General features: G+C 39.7%; 1 protein-coding gene across 6 annotated transcripts in view; it reads left to right on the top strand.

The window, feature by feature from the left end:
* The window catches only part of LOC124722711 (tetratricopeptide repeat protein 39B-like), a 336,578-nt gene that overhangs the window by 272,078 nt on the left and 40,297 nt on the right, over positions 1-24,203 (top strand). For all 6 annotated transcript variants that reach the window (XM_047247848.1, XM_047247847.1, XM_047247850.1 and 3 more), the window contains exon 8: positions 18,670-18,769. In XM_047247848.1, coding sequence (XP_047103804.1) covers positions 18,670-18,769 — 100 coding nt within the window. The remainder of the gene's footprint in view (positions 1-18,669; positions 18,770-24,203) is intronic.

Genomic DNA, 24,203 nt, shown 5'->3' with positions numbered 1-24,203 from the left:
TCGTGCTTCGACATTTGCCTACAGTGTCAAAGGAAATTCTTCTCAAATGTTTTAATTTGACATGGCAGGAAGGTCACTTCCCCAACTCGTGGAGAGGCAATTTTGATACATCTTCTCAAACTAGGAAAGGACTGCGTGTGTCCTAGTAGTTATTGGAGCATCGCATTAACGAGCTGTGTAGGAAAGACCGTAAAGCAAATGGTTATCCGTCATGTGGTCTGGTTGTTAGAGACCAGGCGTCTCCTTAGCTGGTCTCAGTGTGGATTCCAGAGATTTCGTTCCACTGTCAACAATCAGACCCTGCTAGAATTGGCTGTTCAGCAGGCTTTCCTACATAAACATCACTGTATTGGCATATTCTTAGATATCAGCAAAGCATATAACACAACTTTGAGACAAAGTAATCTCATGCAACTGCATCAATGGGACTTTCATGGCCACCTCCCCATCTTCTTTCCTGTCTCAGTGATTTTGTAGGACCTGAGTTGGTGACACTCTGTCAGATCATTTTGAGCGGGAGAATGATGTTCCTCAGAGCGGTGTTTTAAGTGTTACCCTCTTTTCCATAGCCATAAACAGTACCATGTCAATGGTAATGAGTCCTCTACCTTGCTCCTTAATTGTGGACAATTTTGCTGTTTCTTGTTCCTACTCCAGTGCTGCAACAGTGTCCTGTCAGTTGCAACCTACAATGTGGCAGAGTGGGCTGCAAAGACAAAGACAGGTTTTCAGTTTTCTGCAGAGAGAGAGAGAGAGAGAGAGAGAGAGAGAGAGAGAGAGAGAGAGAGAGGGGGGGGGGGGGAGTGGTGTGTGTGTGTGTGTGTGTGTGTGTGTGTGTGTGTGTGTGTGTGTGTGTGTGTGTTCATTTTAATCATTCTTATCATATTTTTAATGTACCAGAGTTTCATATGAGAGACACCATTCTACTCCAAACTGTTGTGGTTACCACCTGCTGGACATTAGCTAGAACCCTGAAGGCACTGAATAACGTCAAGTGCCTTAGCCACAGGCCTTGGGGAGCAGACAGGGCATGTCTGCTCCAGTTTTATAGGGCTTTTGTGCATCTATTGCTGGACTATGACTGCACAGTGTATGGGTCAGCAAGGCCATCTTGCCTGAAGATTATTGATGCTATCCAGCATGAGGGGCTTAGGTTAACTGTAGGTGTTTACAGGACCAGCCCATACCCAGCCTCTGTGCTGAGGCTATCTTTCTGCTGGGTACCAGGGCACGTGGGTATTGCGGGGAATGAAAGGGCAGGTCTAGCAGCCAAGGTGGTGTGTTGTGATCCTTAGTTATTTCAGCGTGTTATCCCTCTGCATGCCTTGCTGTTGAGATCCAGAGTCTTGCATTGGTGGGAGGATGGGTGGCTGGAAGAGACAGACAATAAGCTCTTTCTAGTAAAGCCCACAACATGGCCATGGCATACCTCCTTCCAGTCACATTGACAGGACAAGGTCATCCTTACTCATCTTCTCATAGACCACAGCCCTATGATGTGTGTTTTCTTTCTCTGCCGAGAGGACCTTTCAATGAGTGGCGCTTGCGGTGTACAGATCACTGTGCGCCACATTTTATTTTATTGGACTGTGTTTTATTTTCTGACTAGTGGGCCACAGTGGATTTGCTGATTGATCTGTCCTCTATTTTAGGTAATGTTAAAATAAATATGGTTCAAGTTTTAAAGTTTTGTGGATTTTAGGGAAATGGTTTTAATGCATTAACAGGGGGACTGGCTCACCCTCTTTTTTTTTTTTTTTTTACAAGTGGTCAGCCAATGAAACTTCCCTGTGCATTTCTTTTAGCTCCTTTGTTGTTTTACTTGTGTTTTAGTCTCATGTATAACTACTTTTACTTTTGCCCCATTGTTTTGGCTTATGTGAGATAATGATTGAGTGGTCAGTTTGAGTGTATGAGTGTGCAACAATTTTAGAGATTTTATCCACATTTATTTGTTTCAGTGAATATAAGGGCAACACTATATTGTGCACCAAGAATATTGTAACTCCTTCATGCCTATGCGTACCCTCCAAGAACAAGTAAATGACTCCCTGCAACATTCTGTGTCATCCTGCACCATTGGTCAGAGACAAGCAGCATCTATATCTACATCGGTACTCTCCAAGTCACTGTATGGTGTGTGGCAGAGAGTACTCTGTACCACTACTTGTTGCTTTATTTCCCATTCCACTCACAAATAGATCAACTGTCTATATACCTCCGTAAGAGCCCTAATTTCTTGTATCTTGCCTTCGTGATCCTTATGCACAATGTATGCTGGTGGCAATAGAATTTTACGGGAGCCAGCTTCAAATGCCGGCTCTCTAAATTTTCTCAATAGTCCTTATTGAGAAGAACATTGCCTTCCCTCCAGGGATTCCAATTTGAGCTCCTACAACATCTCCGTCCAGCCTGGTGTGGATCCCAAACACTTGAGCAGTACTCAATAATAGGTCGCACCAGTGTCCTATATGCAGTCTCCTTTACAGGTGAATGATTCTTTCCTAAAATTCTCCCAGTAAACCGAAGTCAGCCATTTGCCTTCCTGACCACAATTCTCACATGCTTGTTCCACCTCATATTGCTTTGCAACATTACGCCCAGATATAACTGTGTCAAGCAGGACACTAGTAATACTGTATCCAAACGTTACAGCATTACAGCAATCGGACTAGGGAATAACTGACCCATGCCAAGGCTGCTGTTGACACCTCAACACAAATTGCTACATTTGGAGTGGTAATGTAATGGGAAGCATGGACTGCTGAGGAATGGTGTCACATTGTATTCAGCGATGAAACACAGCTCTGCACTATCACTATCCTGTATGCTCATCATCTGTAGGTATGTCCACAACCTGAGGAGAGGTCCCTTTCTTCCAATATTTTGGTGAGGCACAGTTGTGTTATTCGTGGTGTCATGGTGTGGGTAGCCCTGGGATAAGACCTCAGGTCAGGGGTGGTAGTGATTGAGGGAACTCTGACGGCACAACAGTATGTCACGGACAATCAGCATCCTCGTGTGTTACCTATCATGTGACAGTTTTGTGGTGCCATTTTTCAAGAAGACAGTGTTCATCCCCACATGGCATATGTGCCTATGAACTGGCTGCCTGATGTCGAGGTAGTCCTGTGACCAGCAGGGTCCACAAATCTGTGCCTGATAGAATATGTGTGGGACCATCATAGAATGTGTGTGGCACCGTCATGGAGGTCAGCTCCTTCCCAGAGTCACTGTATTGTGCATATTGAGGATCAGTACAACAGTTGTGGGATGCTATAGCTTCGTGACACTCTTTTCAATCAAATCAGTGTATGTATCTAGACAAGAGGGAGTGCATCATCATACTTATAAGTGGGCTTATACTGCCATTTTCTTTTTAAATTTGACTCAGATTTTGTGAGCACTGAAATAATGTCACATACTCTCTCAGTGAGTGAAGTTTCATTTCATTTCTTCCACCCCTTCTGGATGCTTCACTCTTTTTGTCAGGCAGTGCATATATTATCACTGGTGGTATAGCCTAATACCCTCTCACAGTTATAGAATGATAGCGATTTCCTTTTAACCAATATAGTGCTTCTCTCTATGACACAGTGTACATCATTTAGAAGGTTAAACTTATTCATAATTTGGCATTGATACAATGTCACAATATGGAGCAGACACGTATAGCAAGATCTATATCTGCCAAAATGAAATGCAGCCCGAGTCTATGCAGTTAAGGGACCTACCTATGATACCAACTTTCCATCACTTGCCTAGATGCTGAAGGGATATAATTAGTCCAAAAGTGAAATGAATGTTTGCAGCCTCTGCTCATCAGAAGAAATTCATTTCAGAATTAATGTAACAGATAAATGTTGATCATTGTCTGACTTTGAGGCTAGTGGAAGGTAGATCTGATTAACAATGAGATACATTGTCAGGATTTATCAGAATTATTAGAGAAAAACAAACAAATTTAAAATTTATTTATTTATTTATTTATTTATTTATTTTTTTTTTTTTTTTGTGCTCACGGAAATTGAAAATTTATCTCCTCCCTCTCCCCTCCTCCACCCTCACCCATTCTTCATTGATAAATTCCTAACTTGAATGGCCAGTGGCTTGGAGCTCACTTCAGTATTCATCATCAATGCCTCAGGAAGAGGACTCACTAGGTGTTGCCCAAAAGGAAAACACTAAACAATTAATTACTTCTTCACCTATGGTACTCCAATTCACTGGGCAATAGCATTTCTAGCATATTCTTCTGAAAAAGGTGTAACCTCTGCTTCCTAGACTTACTTAATGCCATATTTTATTGTCCACAGACTAAGATTATAGTTCAATGTATTGGTCTTTCAATATTTGGGCTACATCCTGGGAAATATGACACTGAATCTATTGGTGCTGCCTCAAGAAGTGCTGTTGTTTCACTATGATTTTCTAGATTATGCCAGTTACTTATCAATAGATGAAATGTGCAGTTAAGAAATACATGTTGATGTCAATCCTTTCCTCAGTTTAGTTTTAAAAAATTGCGAGAACTGTATAATCGTTGTCTTCTCTGTGTAGATCAGAGCACAGGCACTCTCGAGCACCTCTCGGTTCACCCTAGAGTAGGCGTTAGTATACGCTACTCACCAGGTGAACCCAGTTGTGCACATTCTGCACATGCACGAGGTGTGTGGGTGTGCTTGTCTGGATGCACTCGGCTACTGCAGTAGGATTAAATACGCTATGACTCACTTGCCTCACTGCCCGTGCCTCTGTTGTTGTCTGCCCCTGTCCACCCGTAGTGCTGGGTGCACTCCACCATGGGCATACAAGCTTGAACAGTGTTGTGCAGATGGCAATATGCTTGCGAGAAATGTGTGGGTGTTGACTGCACATATTATTTCTTTCTTTATTTACAATTGAGTGATATATCATGATTTCCATAGCTTTCGTCTGGTAATGAAGCTATCACTGTGATACAAGCTTTCACTTTTATTTAAAAAGAGTGCTTGGTGGGTGGAAGTTTATAGTTTTGATGTGTGTTGATGTGCTATAATGAACAAGTGCATGTGGTACAGGCATTATGTGATGCAACTTTACAGTAATAAAATAGTACATACTGCAGAAAAGCGTAATTACTTAACACTTATCAGCACGCCAAATAAAAAGTGGGTAGTCAAAGATACCAACAGTTCTAAAAAGTGATTACCATTATAAAGTGCCAAAGAAGCTATTGTATTCTAAATTTTCAGTGATTATCTGAAAAATGGCAGAAACCATTAGCATGTATTAAGTGCACTTAGGTGAAAGTGACCAGTCATTTAAGAATTCTATTGTAGATTTACTATTTCACCAATCTTCCAACGCATTTATACTACTGGAGGGACAAAGTGCCTTCTTTTCAGGAAATTCCTTAAGTCTATGACAGAACCATCATTTTACCCAACTGGATCTGTCCTTGTCCACTGCAAAAATATTTTTCTTTGGGTTTTCAAAACTTATGAAGGTACTGAAGTGCCAGCTGCCAAACTTCATTAGTTTTCTAGATTAACAGTGTCATGAAGAATTAAAATGACTTTAATAGCATGGAAATAATCAAAGGTCCTCAACAATGTTTTTGGCTTGGTTCTGTGTGCAGTCATAAGTCATGGGTGATATTCTGTGGTTATTTCAATCTGCATTGAGCATTAGCATCCAGCTGTTCATGCACTTACCTCTTTTTTTTGTATTCATAACTCACCTGAAAAATGTTCTTAAGTTTCTGTTGGCCTGCATACATTCATAAAACACTTCTATGTTGTAGCTCATACCCTTCTCAGAATAAAAACTAGGAATATGGAAATTATTGTCCAGTATGAAAGACTAAGTACAATGATTGCAAAGATTATATATTTTGTTTCAGACTAATGCTACTTGTACTTCTTCATACAATATTTACAGTCTGCACTGAATTAGAACAAAGTCTTTATACTTAAAAATTCTGACATAGGTGTTCACTCTCTGTGGCAGGCAACTTGCCTTACTGTGTGTTGTCTTCATAAAACTGTAGCTAAATTTACCAAAAAGGCATTTAAATTACTTAACAATATATTAAAAAATATAGATGTTTTTCAAACTATAAGTATTTACACAGAGAATAAGTGAACAGTATGCTGCTTGATGTTTTAGTTTTGTATATAAGCTTTATTTTGTCTTTATTGCCTTCATCAGTACTTATGCAACCAATCACATTTATTTATATTTTACACAATATATCGTTTTTTTTTTTACTGTGGATGCTATAATCATGGCCTGACATTGTAAATGGACTTATGTCAGCTTTGGGTAAACTATTGCTGCTGTCCATAATTGTTCTCTGTAGTAATTTTTCAGTAATGTTGTAAAGCTATCCAGTAATTTGATGTTGTACATATAATATGTTTATTATTTTGACAGTTGTAGAAATTCAAGTTTGACAGTTGTTTACTCAAAGATATTTATGTTGTTGCAGGTCATGTATCTATGCAACCGGTATGATGTGTTTGTAATCTCTGGCATTTTGGTTATCCGTTATCCATCTATAAAATTTCAGTATCATTTTGTAAAAAATTGTGTGTGCTTGAAATAGATTTGTTCATTTAGTGTGTCATGAGGATAATGCTTAGTGTCTATGTATATTTCAAAATTTTTAAAATTTTTATTGAAATTTTATGTAGGGATAACGGATAACCAAAACACCAGAGATGTAAACACATCAGTAACATTTCTATAGATACATGCCTTGCAACAACATAAATATCTTTGAGTAAACAATTAATCACAAACTTGAATTTCTACAGCTGTCAAAGTAATAAAAAAACATATTATAAGGTATATATACAACATCAAATAATGGGATATTCATTCAAAATGTTACTGAAAAAATATAACATCCAACAGCTATGGACAGCAGTAATAGTTTACTCAAAGTTGACATATGTCCATTTACAATGTCAGGACGTGAGTACAACATCCAATGTAAAAAAACAATTATAAATTATATATTATGTACAATATAAATACATGTGATTGTTTGCAGAAGTACTGGTGAAGGCAATAAAGCCAAAATAAGCTTACATACAAAAATAAAATATCAGGTAGCATACTGTTCACTATTTCTCTGCATAATGCCCTAGTGTGACATAATATATGCTGCAGGTCCCACAATAAAGAAGCTTATAATTACTTAGTTTTTAACTCTAGGTTTCACAAAAAAATAGAATAGTACTACTAACTATGCAAAATCACATCACGAGGATTAGTGCCAGTACGTCACAATCATTGTAGAATCCTTAGTCATCACCATCCACATTGCAACCAAGATCTTTCTGCCTTTTGCTATGTTGCTTAACTATGTAGTTGCACATAACATGAATTACATTCTTGGAATCTTATTTTTATGTAAAATAAGTCAGTTGCCTTAGTCATTACATACACTTGTCTGGCGTGCTATATTATTTAAAAAGTTAAACAAAAGAACAACCGCGAACACCTGAAAATTCGAAGATGAACTTGTGTGTGTAGCATCAATGACCAACACGGACCATCTGCAGGAAAATGGGACGTCTTCCCACTGCTATTGTGTAAAACGCGCCAACAAAGGAATAATGTGTCTAAAATGTGAAACAGTTTACCACTATAAATGTGCAAATGAACAAAAGACTTGGTACTGTTTGAATTGCTGCAAAGATGAAACGCATAAAAATTGGATGAAATTCGTGGGTTAAAACTAAAAAATGATGAACTTAAACAACAGTGCGAATCTCTATTGTACAGTGATGTGGTAACGGAAAATCTGACTAGTAAAAATACAGGCGACAGGACCAGTAACCATTGTCGAAAATGCCAGAAAACTGTGAGAAGTGGTGTTGAATGCACGGAATGTGGAAACATATTTCATTTTAGATGTAGAAAAGTAGATCGCTCACTAAAGGGACAGGAGGTAATCATAAAAAACTGGACCTGTGATGATTGTAGGTTGAAAACTATTAGGCCTGAAGTATGTAACATACCTGATTATAATGGACCTGAAGATAATGAAGTCCACAAAATCACATCTGAAGCCAAACACACGAAGCAGAAAAACATGGACTGTGGCACAAAAAGTGCAGATGTATTTAAATCGTCAAAAAAGAAACACAGCAAAAAATCTTGCAGCAATGCAGATTTGATGGTACCTGTTTTGAAATTGAATAAAACAAACAATGTATCAGATGCAACATACAAAGAACAAGATGGAGCACAGAGTCAATAAATAAGAAGAGAAGAAACAACACACATCAGAATCTACTCTGATGGTTTTGGAAGAGGGATGGCTACAAAAATGAAGACCCTGACAACCCAAAAAAACGTTAAAATTGAAGGCATGGTGAAACTTGGAGCAAGATTCAACCAGATCCTCACCAACACTGAAGATTGCAGTAATTTGTCAAGGAGTGACTTTGCAGTTCTTATAGGTGGTTCCAATTATGTATACCATAATGAAACAGCTGCAGCAACAACAGCTCTGAAGACTACACTGGGAAGGTTAACAAACACAAATGTTATATTATTTAAAATACCTCATCATTATGATTTAATTGAAGCATCATGTGTAAACAGAGAAATAACCAAAGCTAACAAATATTTTGAAACAATTTGCAAACAGTTTAAAAATGTAATGCTTTTAGATATTAAGGAATGTATCAGTTGTAACCATGAACCCTCTGACAATTGTAACTGCTCGAGAACTTGTCATACAAGACATGGTCAAGGCCTAAGTGGAATAGGAAAGACATTGCTGGGCCAGAAAATACTTAGCATGGTAAATAACAAATTATCTTGTATCAGCAATTTGGAACTTATGTCTCAAAATTCCAGAACCAGTTCAGGGAAACATATAAGGCTGACCAAGCCTGAAATGTGTCAGACTTGGTCAAAACCTGAAGGGGACACTAAAGTGAGCTGTGCACCAAATCTAGGTGGCTTGACTTTGCTGTATCAGAATGTACAAGGACTAGGCAACAAAATGTGTGAGCTCGAATTAATTTTAAACTGTAACCTTAAGGTGGTTTCTGTGCTGTGTATCAGTGAGCACTGGCTTCAGGGCACTCAGATCTGTGCAGCAAATATACCAGATTTTGATTTAGTAAGTAGCTTTTGCAGGGAAACTTATGAATGTGGAGGTGTATGCATCTATGTTAGAAGTAATGTTAAATCTAAGGAGGTAAAACTTAGCAAGGTGAAGTGCACAGAAAAAGATTTTGAATGTTGTATTTGTGAACTTACAGACTGTCAAACTATCAGTGCTTGCATCTATAGGTCCCCATCAGATGACTTTACCCAATTCTTATATTATATAGATGATCTTTTAAATGAATTGAGAGGCAAGTCAAAATGCACACTAGTTCTTGTTGACTTTAACATTAATTTTAACAAAAGTAATAAGAACAAGGTACTATTATTAAATCTGTTTAACACATACAACATGCAACCTACAGTGCAGGAAATTACCAGATATGGGGATGGGTCTGAAACAACACTTGATCAGATATTTACCAACAAACAAAGCTGTGGGTACAGTGTTGAAGCAACAGATACAGGCTTTTCTGACCATATGGCTTTAAAAATGATGATAAGGAATGAGAACAATAAGAAATACAGCCACTGAAAAATATGTACAAAGAAGACTTATTAATGCAAACAACAGAAGGGTATTTAATAGTACGCTAAAAAGAGTGCACTGGGGCATAGAACAAACTGATGATGCAGACAAAAAGTATGACAGTTTTCTCACTGATTATAAATATTTCTACAATGTAGCATTCCCGTTAAAAAGAATTAAAGTCAGTGAGAAGACAAACACATGGGTAACACAAGGGATTAAAAAATCAGCAACCACCCTTAGAAACCTAAGCAAACATGCTGAAATAAATACAACAACAAAACCATACCATAGGAAATATAGAAGGGTCTATAGGAAAGTTTTACAGGCAGCAAAAAGGCTAAGCAATGATTCATACATTAATAATGGAAGCAATAAATCAAAATCGATGTGAAAGGTTATAAACAATAGCATAGGAAAATGTAAAACCAAGACCCATAATTTCAAAATTAAAAGTGAGGGTTAAAGTGATAGAAGATGCTCAACAGGTAGCCAATATATTCAATGAACATTATGTGAACATAGCACCGAACCTAATTAAACGTCTGTGCAATTCAAACAATAAATACATAAAAGTACCAACTTGTGAAAAGACAATGTTTCTGTACCCAGTAACAATGTGAAGTTACAAATGCTATTAATAAACTAAAAAATAAAATGTCTTGTGGTATTGATGGAATTCCAGACAAGGTAATCGAACATAGTTCTACCAGTATAGATACTCACCTAACTGACATTATTAATACTTCTTTCAGGACAGGGGTGTTCCCATCAAAACTAAAACTCTCCATAATAAAGCCATTTCACAAAAAGGATAGTATAGCTGACATAAATAATTATAGGTCAGTGTCATTATTGTCAGGTTTCTCTAAAGTAAAATACTGACTAATGCTCAAAATGGGTTTACAAAGAACAGATCCACAGAAACGGCAGTCTTCCAATGCATGAAAATAGTTCTAAATGCCTTGGACAAGAACAAATTAAGCTGTGGAATATTCTTAGATTTATCTAAAGCATTTGATTTAATCAGCCATGACTTAGTGCTTATGAAACTAGAATGTTATGGGGTCCAGGGACTTGCCATCAAATGGTTCAAGTTTTATCTCTCTGATAGACAACAGAAAGTACAAATATGTCATGAAGGCAAAGAGTATCTTTCAGATTTCAAAAAAACTAGCTATGGAGTGCCCCAGGGTTCTGTGTTAGGCCCTTTGCTGTTCTTGGTGTACATAAACAATTTGCCAAACCATCTGACAGTTGCAGAAACGGTGATGTTCGCTGATGACATTAGAAGAAGAGTAAAAGCTTAGATAGGGAACTATGTTATTGCACGAGCTCCATACACAAAATTCCTGAGTATATGGATGGATGAGCAGTTGAGATGGAAAAAGCATCTAGAAGTTTTGAGTAAAAAAATTAAGTAAATGCTGCTATGTGCTAAGAATACTTTGGGAATACTGCAACACTGAATCATTGCTGTGTGCCTATTATGCTTACATGAACAGTTTGCTTAGATATGGTGTGAACTTCTGGTTAAATACGGGTGCGGCAAAACAAGCTTTCAAACTTCAAAAAAGGGCTATTAGACTAATGAAAGGGCTTCCCTGCAGAGTGCCATGCAGGGAAATATTTAAAGAATTTAAAATAATAACTCTTCCTAGCTTATACATCTACGAATGTAGAATTTTCCACATTAAATAATCAGGTTCATAACCATGAAACAAGGAACAGGCATGCTTTTCACAGAGACACCCACAAAGGAGCACTCTACCAAAAAAGTGTAAACTACCAGCCCAGAATACTTTTTAGTGCATTGCCTTCTACAATAAAGAAAATTAAAGAATTTCATAAATTCAAGGTAGATCTTAAACAATTTGCACTAACTCATATTTATAGTATTGAAGAATATCTGAATATGGAAAAGTAATATTATATATGTATAATGATATAAAATATTTGTATTTATTATCCAAGTTTTTGAAACAAATTAAAGATAAGAAACTATATTGTAATTGACTACATCCATACAATGTGTATTGTTAATGGATGAATAAAGAGATTGATTGATTATTTCCATGGAAAAAGATTCTTTAGTAACATCTTTCAGGAGTGGTTCATTTTAGCATGGATGTCCTTATTATACAGACAGACTGTTGGTCTTCACATTTTGTCAAAAACTGTTATTAACACCAGTCCCAGCCTATTTATTTAAACAAACAAATTATTGGATATTATATTGGTGAAATGTGGGGGAAAATTGTAATTCAGAAGGGTGGGGTATTGTAAAGCAGTCAAAATATCCAGCCTTCTCCATGTAATAGATTCAGTATCTATAGTATCAGGTAAAGTACTGACGCTAGCTATAAACAAAATTTCTGGACTTGGATCTACAACTGTTCTAAATCAACATTAAAGAAACAACAGAGTTCAGCTGACTGTTCAGCTGAATACATAAGAGTATAATGTGTAGCTTATTGTGTAGATCCCATAGGGCATCTAATAGAGGGAGCAAGCAAGTGCATTGTACAAGTTTTGAGTGTAATCAAATCCAAAGTCAAAAACCAAAGTTGTCATGTGCAAAGCATAATCAGTCCAAAGTGTGACCAAAACAGTATAGAACCATAACCATCAAACTTCTGTGTATGACAAATACTCAAATTGAGGTCATCAGCTAGGTGAGCACCTCCAGGGGCCTCACCACTCTGTGGTGAGTTCTGCATGCCCATCCTCCTGCTATTCTTTTTCCCCTCCCTTGGATAACATATCTTGGATATTTTCAGCAATGCCTGTTGCAGTTTCGATAGCCCAGCATTGGAACAGTCCCTCGTGTTTTCCCTTCTGTCCTCACCTTCCATCTCCTCCCCTTTGTCTGCTTCAGTTTTTGAGGTTTCTCTTTGTTTCTTCTTTCTTCCTGTGCACTCTCAAAGGCCACCCCATGCATTTGACACATAACAGGTGAATGGGTAACATGTAATTCCCAGCCCCAGGTCAACAGGTAGGGTTTGCACGTACCCCCTGGTTCAGACCAGGCCTGGGGAAGGGTGACTGCGAGAGGTATTACCTTCCCAGTTGCTGGTTGGTCTAAATGTCAGGAGTTGTGTACAACTAAGGTGGGCGAGTCCCCTCTGAGAGGAGGAGGGGCCCTTGGAAGGAGCATGCCATCAGAGATGCTGGCAATCATGATGGACTTTTTCACAATGAGCCAAGCACCATCTCAGCACATGTTTACTAAATGTAAGCGGAATGAGGTGAAAGATTCAAAGACTCTCCCAGCTGCACCTTGGGTCCTCATGGTATTTCATACTGAAGGACATCAATCTCTTGCTACGGTTATCCATTTATTATTCAGAAAGGTGTTGATACAACTGCAGGCCCTGCGAAATCCTCCTCTCACTTACGTAATGAGATTTTTCTTCTGAAGCCCAATTGTGATTTTTAAGCCCAACAACTGCTTACAGCTTCGCTCCTCCACAGCTGTCCTATCTGTATCAACGTCCATCAAATGCTGAGTTCTCTGCATGGTGTTATTTACACTCAGCTGCTTGATGGTCTGACCAAGGGAGAAATCCAAACTTATCTCTCTCTCTAATCAGGGCATTACTGCTGTCTGTAGGATAATGAAAGAGGTTGATGCAACCTCAGTGCCTACATCCGCTCTTTTTCTGACGTTTGATTGAGTAATGTGTTCCTTGAAAATTAAAACAGGCCATGAAGTCATAACGGTCTGACCTTATTTTCCAAACCCAATGTATTTTTTACCGTTGCCAACATTACAGCCACACTCGCATGCCATGTCAAAACATGGCCAAATGTGTTAATTGTGGTAGGGATGCTCGTGAGGACGATTTCCCACCTCCTCCCCACTGTATCAATTGTAACGGTGACCGTGCCACCTCATCTCATGAATGTCCCAAGTATCTCAATGAGCAGGCCATCCAGGAGATCCGGGTCAAGTAAAAAATACCTCACCGTGTCACTCACAAGTTGTTGGCTTGTCGAAAAGCCCGCATTTTCCCATCCAGCACGTACAGTACCATTCTTGCTACACCTCGCTCCATGAACGACGTGGCCATGCATACTTGTTACCTCTAATTCAGTGCTGCAGTTGTAAAATTGCCAAGTATCACAGTAGCATCCCAGTCTCCTACTCCTACAGCCACCAAATCTTTCCTTCATACGTACAGTTGCATTTGGGCAGATAGCATGTATCTCTGATGCTGGTGTGAAGCCACTGTCATACCCACACCTAAGTGCAGTAAGGACAAACACCTACATTCTAGCTACTACCCCATTTCTCTCGCCAACTGTGTTTGAGAGTTGATGGAACATATGATTCATGGCCAGCTGGTACGGTGGCTTGAGTCTCGCAGTCTACTGACCACTGCACAGTGTGGATTTTGAACATGTCGTTCTGCAGTTAACCGTTTCATCTCTTTGTCAACCCATGTCATGAACAGTTTTCTGCAAAACACCAGACAGTGGCCATGTGTTTTGATTTGGAGAAAGCGTATGGCACATGCTGAAGGACTGATATCCTCTGTAGTTTATACATGTGGGGTTTCTGATGCCACCTGCCCCATTTCCTTCAGGAATTTTTAAAAGACAGAGTTTTCACGGTACGTGTGGGTTCGGACTTGTCAGACACCTATATCCAGGAGAATTGAGTGCCTCAAGGCTCCATCCTGAGTGTCATCTTAGCTATAGCCATTAACTCTACTATGGCCTGTCTCCTACTAGGCATCTCTGGCTCCCTTTTCACCAACAACTTTGCGATCTGTTGCAGTTCTCCACAGACTTGTCTCCTTTAGCTGCATCTTCAGTGATGTCTTGGTAATTGTTATTCCTGGGGCATCAACAGTGGCTTTCGCTTTTCCACTGACAAAACTGTTTGTATGAATTTCTGGCAGCACAGTGGGTTTCTTCCACTGTCTTTACATCTAGGATCTGTTGCTCTTCCATTTGCTGGAACTGAAAAACTTCTGGGGCTCATGCTTTATAGAAAACTTTCTTGGCCCTCCTACATGTCTTACCTGGCCACACGCTGTACCAGGTCCCTCATTGTCCTGTGTGTCCTAAGCAGTACTTCGTGGGAAGTGGATCAGACCGTGCTCTTCTGTGTGTATGAATCCATTGTCTATTTGAAACTAGACTATGGGTGTTTCCTTTATTCATCTGCATATCCGTCCACCTCACACCATCTTAATACAATCCACCATTGTGGAATATGTTTGGTCACTGGCCACATTTAAACTAGCCTGGTTGAGAGTCTCTTTGCAGAAGCTACCGAACTACCACTGTCATACCAGCATGATGTTCTCCTCAGTGGATACATATGCCATTTGCCTGCCATGCCCAGCCACCTATTCTGTGCTTTCTTTTCTGATTACTCCAATGACCACCAGTACGGGGTGTGTCATTCTTCTCTGTTACCTCCCAGAGTAAGTTTCTCAACTTCACACACAACATAGCTATAGCACCTCCATGTACTCTGATGGCTCTAATACTGATGATGGTGTCGGGCTCGGCTTTGTCATTGACACTGAGCATTTTTGATATTGGCTTCCAGAACGTTGCTCAGTATTTACAGCATAGCTCTTCGCCCTCCATCAGGCCACACAGTCCATCCAGTGGCACAGGATTTTTAATTGTCTTTGCTCTGATTCTCTCAGTGCGCTTTTTAGCCTGTGTGTGCTGTACTCAGTCCATGCCTTAATCCAAGGGGTCCAAAAAGCTTCCACTTGGTTGCTGTCGAGGGAACCACTCTGACGTTCCTGGTCACATCAGTTTGACAGTAAATGAAGCTGCTGACGCTGCTGCCAAGGCTGCAGTCCTCCTACCTTGGCCTGCCTGCTCTTCCATTCCTTTGGATGTTTGCGTTGCCTTCTGTCAGCAGATGGTGTCACTTAGGAATCACCACAGGTCTTATCTTCACAGGAATAAGCTCCAGGAAATTAAACCTCTCCCAGTGCCTTGGCCAGCCTCCTCTCAGCCCCCTCGCCCTGAGGAGATCATTTTAGTTGGGTTGCGTACTGGGCACTGTCTTTTAGCCATCACCTTTTTTGAAACAGTGATTCCCCACCCCTTTGTGCTCATTGTCATGAACCTTAAACAGTTTGCCATTTTCTGACCGAATGCCCTTTTCTAAACCACTTGCGTTCTAGTGTATGTTTGCAGTCTGAGTTATCAACCATTTGAGCAAACAACATGCTGGCTGTTGACCGTGTTTTACTTTTTATCCATTGTAGCAATATGGCGAAGGACATTTAATCTTTGATTTGGAATCTCCGCTGTCTGTGTGGCATTTTTTTGTGGACCTTTCTCCAAGAGGAAGTCCTTGTTTTTAGCTTTCTTTCCTTCTATTGGTTGGGCGTAATGTATAGTCACTTTTAACTTCTTTTTCTTATTAATGTTGTAAGGTCCTGACATGGGCACTTATGACCTCAGTTGTCCTCATGCCGTAAGAAAAAAGGAAAAAAAACCTAGGAGAACTTCTGATTCAGTAACTGCGTTACATGGCCCCACGGGAAGGTTATATGGCAGTAGAGTGTAGAGTGAATCTGTACCCTCACATAAATTTTGTTACTCATATTGCTATCATCTTCAGGTGGGGTTACAAAACTCAGGCTAGATGTTTTTCATGCAGCTGCAAGCCTTCATTCCTTTGGAACATTCCTTTACAGCCATTGTGTGCAGCAGCCATGACTCGGTAATAGTTCCACCCAGGCAAGGTGTGACTTGGGGCTAGAATGAGAAACGTTGATGTGGTGGTGTTGGTGTTGGTATTGGTATTGGGGATACTGAGTGTAGAATTGTTTTACTTCACAACCAGTACCACACCTTTCCAATGTGGCAACTTTGACATTTAAAGCTCCAAGTGTGTTGTACATCCTTCACTGCAGTGTTGTACTCTCACATAACGCTAACATGATATATAGGATAGTGAAGCATAAAAATTGTACATTCAAGATGTATTAAGTACATAGTTACGTGTGCTTCTCAACAATGAATAAAAGATAGAAATGTACTTATATGTGGCAAAATATTTCCGTGCGAGGTAAAAATAACATGACTCAACAGAGCAATATTTATGGTGAAACATTATATAGTGAAACAACTGTGTGTAACCTGGGAAAAATCTGGAGCAAAGCCATCCAACAATAATTTTCTCAGTTCACGGACAAAATGCTACTACACTAATGCAAACATTATTCTGGTAGTATACTTCCAGCCTACGTGGAACCTTTTAAATGTTTCTGGAACCTGTTAACTGGCTGTAACTGGAACATTGTAACCTCGTACTCATAATTAATAATTTTAACTCGTTCACAGCATGTATCATATACACTATGTGATCAAAAGTACCAAGACATAGACTTCGAACATGGTCAGGTGATTTGGTGTTACTTGTGTCATACACATGTACACGAGATTTCCACACTGCTAAACATCCCTAGGTCCACTGTTTCTGATGTGATAGTGAAGTGGAAACGTGAAGGGACACGTACAGCTCAAAAGCATACAGGCCAACCTCGTCTGTTGACTGCCAGAGACCGCCGACAATTGAAGAGGGTTGTAATGTGTAATAGGCAGGCATCTATACAGACCATAACATAGGAATTCCAAATTGCATCAGGATCCACTGTAAGTACTATGACAGTTAGTCAGGAGGTGAGAAAACTTGTATTTCGTGGTTGATCGCCTACTCATACGTCACACAACTGGTAAATGCCAAACCACACATCACTTGGTGTAAGGAGCATAAACATTGGATGATTGGCCAGTCTCAATGTGGTGATCTGATGATAGGGTGTGGGTATGGCGAATGCCCAGTGAACGTCATCTGCCAGCGTGCGTAGAGCCAACAGAAAAATTCGGAGGAGGTGGTGTTATGGTGTGGTCATGTTCTTCATGGAGGGGGCTTGTACCCCTTGTTGTTTTGTGTGGCAATATCACAGCACAGGCCTACATCAATGTTTTAAGCACCTTCTTGCTTCCCACTTTTGAAGAGCAATTCGGGGATGACAGTTGCATCTTTCAACATTATCGAGCACCTGTTCACAAAGCACGATTTGTGACGGAGTGGTTACGTGACAATAACATCCCTGTGATGGACTGGCCTGTACAGAGTCCTGACCTGAATCCTATAGAACACCTTTGGGATGTTTTGGAACACTGACTTCATGCCAGGCCTCACCAACCAACATTGATACCTCTCCTCAGTGCAGCACTCCGTGAAGAATGGGCTGCCATTCCCCAAGAAACCTTCCAGCACCTGATTGAATGTGTGCCTGCGAGAGTGGAAGCTGTCATTAAGACTAAGCATGGGCCGACATCATACTGAATTCCAGCATTACCGATGGAGTGTGCCAGGAACTTGTAAGTTATTTTCAGCCATGTGTCCGGATACTTTTGATCACTTAGTGTATGTCATGATTTCTTTCTGTTGTATTCATTTATGGTATGTGTGAGAAATGACTGTTTATTTATCTTCATGTGAGCTATTCTAGTGTAATAGTATCAGTTAAACTGCTTCTTAGTATCTGCCTTTGAGTGTCAAATAATTCAAATTCTTTGTCAATTTGAAAACACACTCCCATAAACCAAAAAATCCTGTGATCATGTGCATTGCCCTTATTGATGTACACACAGTGTCTCTAGTTACACCAACCTGGTAAGCAACCCCACACTCTGGAACAGAGTTCCAGTATTGATGATGCAAGAATTTTACGTGAACACTTTCCTACAGTCTTGAAAAATGAGCCAGTGTATTATGTAAGTATCTGATGTTATATTTGTACAACTGTTTCTCGGTTGTTGCTTTCTCATGCTCAACAGTATCATCACACAGTTATTTTCCATTGAGTCCTAAATGAACAATATGAACAGTAATTGTTCCGTCACATTTCTCTGTAGCATGCCCAAAAGTTTATGTGCTTATGAGGAAATTACTAATTGCGACAATCCGTTCTCTATATTTATTATGTCATTCCATTTTAATTTTTTTTAAATTCTTTCTTTGTTTTCAGAGAGTGTGCAAACATTCTGCATACTAGAAAGTGGAATAGTGAATCTTATAAAGTTCATTTTGAGAGTGGTGTTCGTATGGGAATTGGAGCCTTTAATTTGGTAAGTACCGCACAACATTAAAATTAACAGTGTATGTCACTGATCTGCTCATCAGTGCCTCCTATACAATGCACAGCATTTGATTGCTGACTTCAAAAGTTACAAATAGTTATCTCTTCTGGAAACCTACTGTGTGAGGTGACAAGTGGTTGATGGGGGTTAGTCTCAAATTGAGGGTTTTCTGCAGTTTATCAATCTCCCTATGGCACAAGATGGAGCTCAAGATGGGCTCTTCAACAAGCCACCAATGATTCCTCTCTCTGTCTTTGCCAGAGAGAGAGAGAGAGAGAGAGAGAGAGAGAGAGAGAGAGAGAGAGAGAGAGAGAGAGAGTGTGACACTCTGTCTCAGCCTGTCACAGTGCTTCCATCCTCTGAGGCATCAAGTGATCATCCTCCTACACTCCCACTGGTCGAGGTCTGTAGGTGAACCTTTGCTAGGCACCTGTTCCTCAGCAGTTCTCCACTGTGGGAAATCTCCCAGGCCATCGACTTAGGCCTAACAAATGGCAACAGAATAGGAAAGATGATGAAATGGAATACTGACACACTGAAAATCCCTCGTGAAGTAGAAAAATTCCAAGTAACATGAAGCAGAAAGTTGAGCAATTAAGAGACCACAGTAAGAGTAGGCAGAAGTTGGAGCAGGATTGAAAAAACCATTAAAGATGCTGCAGAAGAAATAATAGGCATAAGAAGGAACAGAAGAACCCAGGAATGGTTTGACGAAGATTGCAAGTCAGCAATAGAGGAAAAGAATAGGGCAAGAACAAAAGTGCTGCAGAGAGAAACCAGAAATAATGTGGAACAATATAGAGAATTAAAGGGAAGAGCTAACAGACTGTGTAAGAGAAAGAAAAGTGAGTGGACTAAGAAGAAATTTCAAGAACTAGAAGAGTTAAAGGAAGAAAGTGAAATAAGATAGTTCTATCATACTGCAGGCAAAATAAAGAATAGATTCTAGCCAAGAATAATGGCATATTCCAGTTGTTGTAATGGCGACCAGAAGGGTTGCGGGGTAGTAGGTAGTAGTGACGGAAATGTGGCGGGACTCACGAAGTGGCCCGCGAACAGCAACACAACGGGAGAGGACGGACACGACCGACGGAGGACCTTACGACACAACAAAAACAGACAACGGAGTAACAAACCAAACAAGACGACCACGTCCACTGGAATAGAAACACAAAGTCAATACGCTATCTGAGACTATATGTCCTGAGATGCAACGCAATCTCAGACTGCTGGCTGAGCGCGAGGCCAGCACTTAAGTATGCTATCAGGGGCGCCGCTATTGGCTGCTGGGACCACATGTTCCACTGTGGTGCCCTCACACTAAAAGCGGGCCAGGAGGCGTGTGCCGCCACAGCTTACGGCGCAATGGTGCAGAGATGTCTATTGGTCTTAGATGTCTGGCGCGGATTCAAATTCCGTGCCACACGGTACCAGACCAGTAAAGATGGGAAAATGATAAGAGAGGAAGAACAGATAGTGAGAAGAAGGGCAGAGTATGTCAAAGATACAATAAGCATCAACCTAGAATACGAAGAGACAGCTGCACAGGAGGGAAGAGCGGAGCTGGAAGTAGCCAATGATGCCAATTAGGCAAGAAAGCCAACTCTACAAGAGATCTCACAGGCTTTGCACGAGTCAAAAAACAATCGAGCCCCTGGGGAAGACAGCATAATCCCTGAATTAATAAAAATTGGTTGTGAGGCTGTAATAAAGAAACTGCACACATTAATATCAGATATATGGGAAACAGAAACTATGCCAGATAAGTAGAAAACTGGAATAATCCCCATTTATAAGAATGGGGACAGAACAGCATGTGAAAACTATAGAGTATAACACTCTTAAGCACAGCTTATAAGATCTTCATAGCTATATTAAGTGAAAGGATACAGAAGTATGCAGAAGACATACTAGGGGAAACTAGTGTGGCTTTCGACCAAACAGAGGAATAACTGATCAAATATTTGTGAAAAGACAAATGATGGAAAAGTTCTATGAATATGATATAGACCTGCATTTCTTATTCATTGACTTCAAACAAGCCTTTGACAGCATAAACTGGCAAGGCCTATACAGAGTACTGGAAGAAGTTGGTATATGTGCTAAACTAACAAGAGTAATCAGAATGACAATGACAGAGACAAGAGCAAGTGAAAGCTTTGACTTTAATAAAGGCTTGAAGAAAGGTGATAGTCTCTCCATTGTCCTATTCAGTATAACCTTGCATTGTGTAGTAAATAAAATCAACAAAAGAGGCACCATATTTATGAAAACTAGCCTGATACGTGCGTACGCTGATGACATTCCTATAGTAGGAAGCAATATCAATACACCTTAAGAAACATACTTGGCAATGGAAACAGAATCCTTAAAAACTGACCTCATAATAAATAAAAACAAAATATATGATAATGTCACAATCTGTGGCCAGAAGAACCCCTAAAGACCTAAACATCAATGAGAAATGCTTCAAAGAAGTGTCCCCTTTTAACTACTTGGGAGACCTAATAACAAATGACAACAGTATTGGAAAGGCTATAATGGGAAGAATACGAGCAGGAAGCAGAGCTTACTTTGTAAATATGCAACAGTTCAGAAATAGCCTTGTTACAAGAAAAACAAAACTGCTGATATATGCAGGTAACTTCCTAGCCCACCCAGCTGTCGCATACAGGTTAGAAGAACGGACAGTGACAGAACATGATAAAAATGCACTATGGACCTTTGAGTGGAAAATACTATGCAAAATCTATGGTCTAATAAGGGAGGAAGAAGGCTGAAGAATATGCTACAATTCTGAATTACAAGTGTTAATACAAGGTAGAGACATAATAAAATTTGTGAAATAACGGTGAATATGATGGCTAAGACTCATGAGAAGAATGGCAGAGGATAGAATTCCAAAGAAAATGATGAAAGGTGGGATCCATTCAGCTAGGCAGAAAGGGAGACTTAGAAGAAGATGGATTGATGACATAATAGTGGTTCTCATCAGTATGGGAGTCCGGGGTGGAAAAGAGCAGCAAATAACCAATAAATGTTTAGGAAGATGGTTGAAGAAGCCAAGGATAACCAAGGGCTGTAGCACTACTGAAGAGAGGAGGAGAAGAAGAAGAAGAAGAAGAAGAAGAAGAAGAAGAAGCAGAAGCAACTTAGGCCTGTACTGAGCGACTTGCTGTGGGAGCAGTCTCCCACCAAGCAGAGGGAAAAAGTCTTCTGAACCAAAAATTTTGTAATCCGCTATTTCCAATTTCCTTCAGACAGTGGTCACCTAAACATTTTAATGCATGGCATAAAATAGGTGAATCTAGACACTTTTACTTGGGAAATGAGTTATTTCAGGACACAATTCCATTTTGCTACTTTGTAGGAATGTAACCAGAGCTTTCTGGTACATTATTACTTTCAGCCTCCAAAAACCTTGAGATATAGTTCATTAACCATAAACTGTGCTTTATATTTGTAACTTCATTGAACTGAAACATGATATAACAGCAAGCAACATAGCATCAAGTTTGTCATCATAAATTAAATATGCATTCAGGAAATATGCCATTAGTTTATACTCAAATTTAAAGGATGTCTCAAACATTGTTTTAGGATGTTTTCCATGACTAAATCAACTGAAAGTTCATTTTGTAATATAAATCAAATGTAGGGTTACCTTCAGGGGAGAACTGGACAGAACTGAAAGAATAGTTTTGCATCAGGTTGAGAACAAACTTATTCTAAAACTGAGAGACAGCTGTGTATATCAAAGAATAGAGCTTTGTCAACTCCTGAATTTTTCTCATTGTACTAGACAGTGTTGCCGTTATAATTGACATTTAGTGTTGCCATTGGCAGTCTCTTGGTTTTTCCAGTCAAATTAATTACACCTTTCACTGAGTGAAAGCATAGCGGCAAGCACAGGATTCATATTCTGATGTATTTTAAACCTTTTGTTTTCTCTGTCTTGTTTTATGTCCTAAATTAATACCAATACTCAAGCAAAATGAAAATATTGTTGTCATATCTTCCTTCCAGCCATCAGTCTTCACTTTTTTGTCCCAATTGATATTTACTCCATATGCCTTATTTTTTGATGTGTTTCTTCATTTTCATTCTTTCATTCTCTTTGATTCTTTTAGCGATAAAACTTTTTTATTGAGGTTCACTTGTGGGGGAAAAAATAAGTAACATGAGAAACAAAATTTTGGGACTGCATCTCTCTAGGTAACATATTTAAGTGAGTAACATTGCAAGATCACAGGTTAATGTAAGCACGAGATAGGCCATTGTAAACGTGCTTGTTGCACTTGGTCAATACAGGGATGGTTAATGCTATTTGTGGATGACGCTGGAGTTGTTGTCCAATGATGTCCCATATGTGCTCAACTGGAGACAGATCTGGTGATCAAGCAGGCCAAGGCAGCATGTTGGCACACTGTGGAGCCATGTTAGTTTACAGCAGCAGTATGTGGGTAAGCATTATCCTGTTGGAAAGCACCCCCTGGAATGCTGTTGATGGATGGTAGCACAACAGGTTGAATCACCAGATTGACATACAAACTTGCAGTCTGGGTGCTTGGGATAACCTCAAGAGTGCTCCTGCTTTCATAAGAAATTGCGCCCCAGACCATAGCTCCAGGGATAGGTCTAGTGTGTGTCTTACTTAGCACACATGAAGGTTGGTTGCAGGCCCTAAATTGGCCTCCTCCTAACCAACACACTGCCATCACTGACACCGAGGCAGGACCAGTTTCATCAGAAAACACAATAGACCTCGACCCGGTCCTCCAATGAGCTCTCACTTGATGCCATTGAAGTCACAAATGGCGGTGGTTTGGATTCAGTGGAATGTACATTGCCACACACATGGTGTGTCATTTTCTATTTACGTTACTGGGGCTGTTTTCTGATTCGATGGAATGTGTACTACCACTCTTAGAACGTGTAACATGTGGAGCTCCATTTTTACAATCTCCTTTGGCAGTAATATAATTGATGGAGGGGGTTGAGAACAGGGCATGAAAGAATCTACATTGTTGCTTTACAATTCACATCTAAGTGTTTCGTGAGGGTTTACAGAACCTTTTTTGGGCTATTTCTCAACCATTCCACTCTCAGATAGCAAATGGGGGGAAAAGAAGAATGTCTAAATCTTTCTCTGTGAGCTCAGATTTCTCTTATTTTATTACGATCGTTTTCTTATGTAGGTGGGAGTCAACAAAATATTTTCACATTCGGTGGAGAAAGTTTGTGATTTAAGTTTTGTGAAAAGATCTTGCTGCAGTGAATAACCCTAGTTCGCATATTGTATCCATGACCCTCTCCACTATTTCACAATGTTACAAAATGGGCTGCCCTTCATTGAACTTTTTTGATGTCCACTGTCAATCCTATGTGGTAAGGATCCTACACCATGTAGCAATACTCACCA

Source organism: Schistocerca piceifrons, chromosome X (assembly GCF_021461385.2).
Source record: "Schistocerca piceifrons isolate TAMUIC-IGC-003096 chromosome X, iqSchPice1.1, whole genome shotgun sequence".
NCBI classification, from domain to species: Eukaryota; Metazoa; Arthropoda; class Insecta; order Orthoptera; family Acrididae; genus Schistocerca; species Schistocerca piceifrons.
Note: the sequence above shows the minus strand (reverse complement) of the source record. Positions and strands in the feature narration are given on the sequence as shown.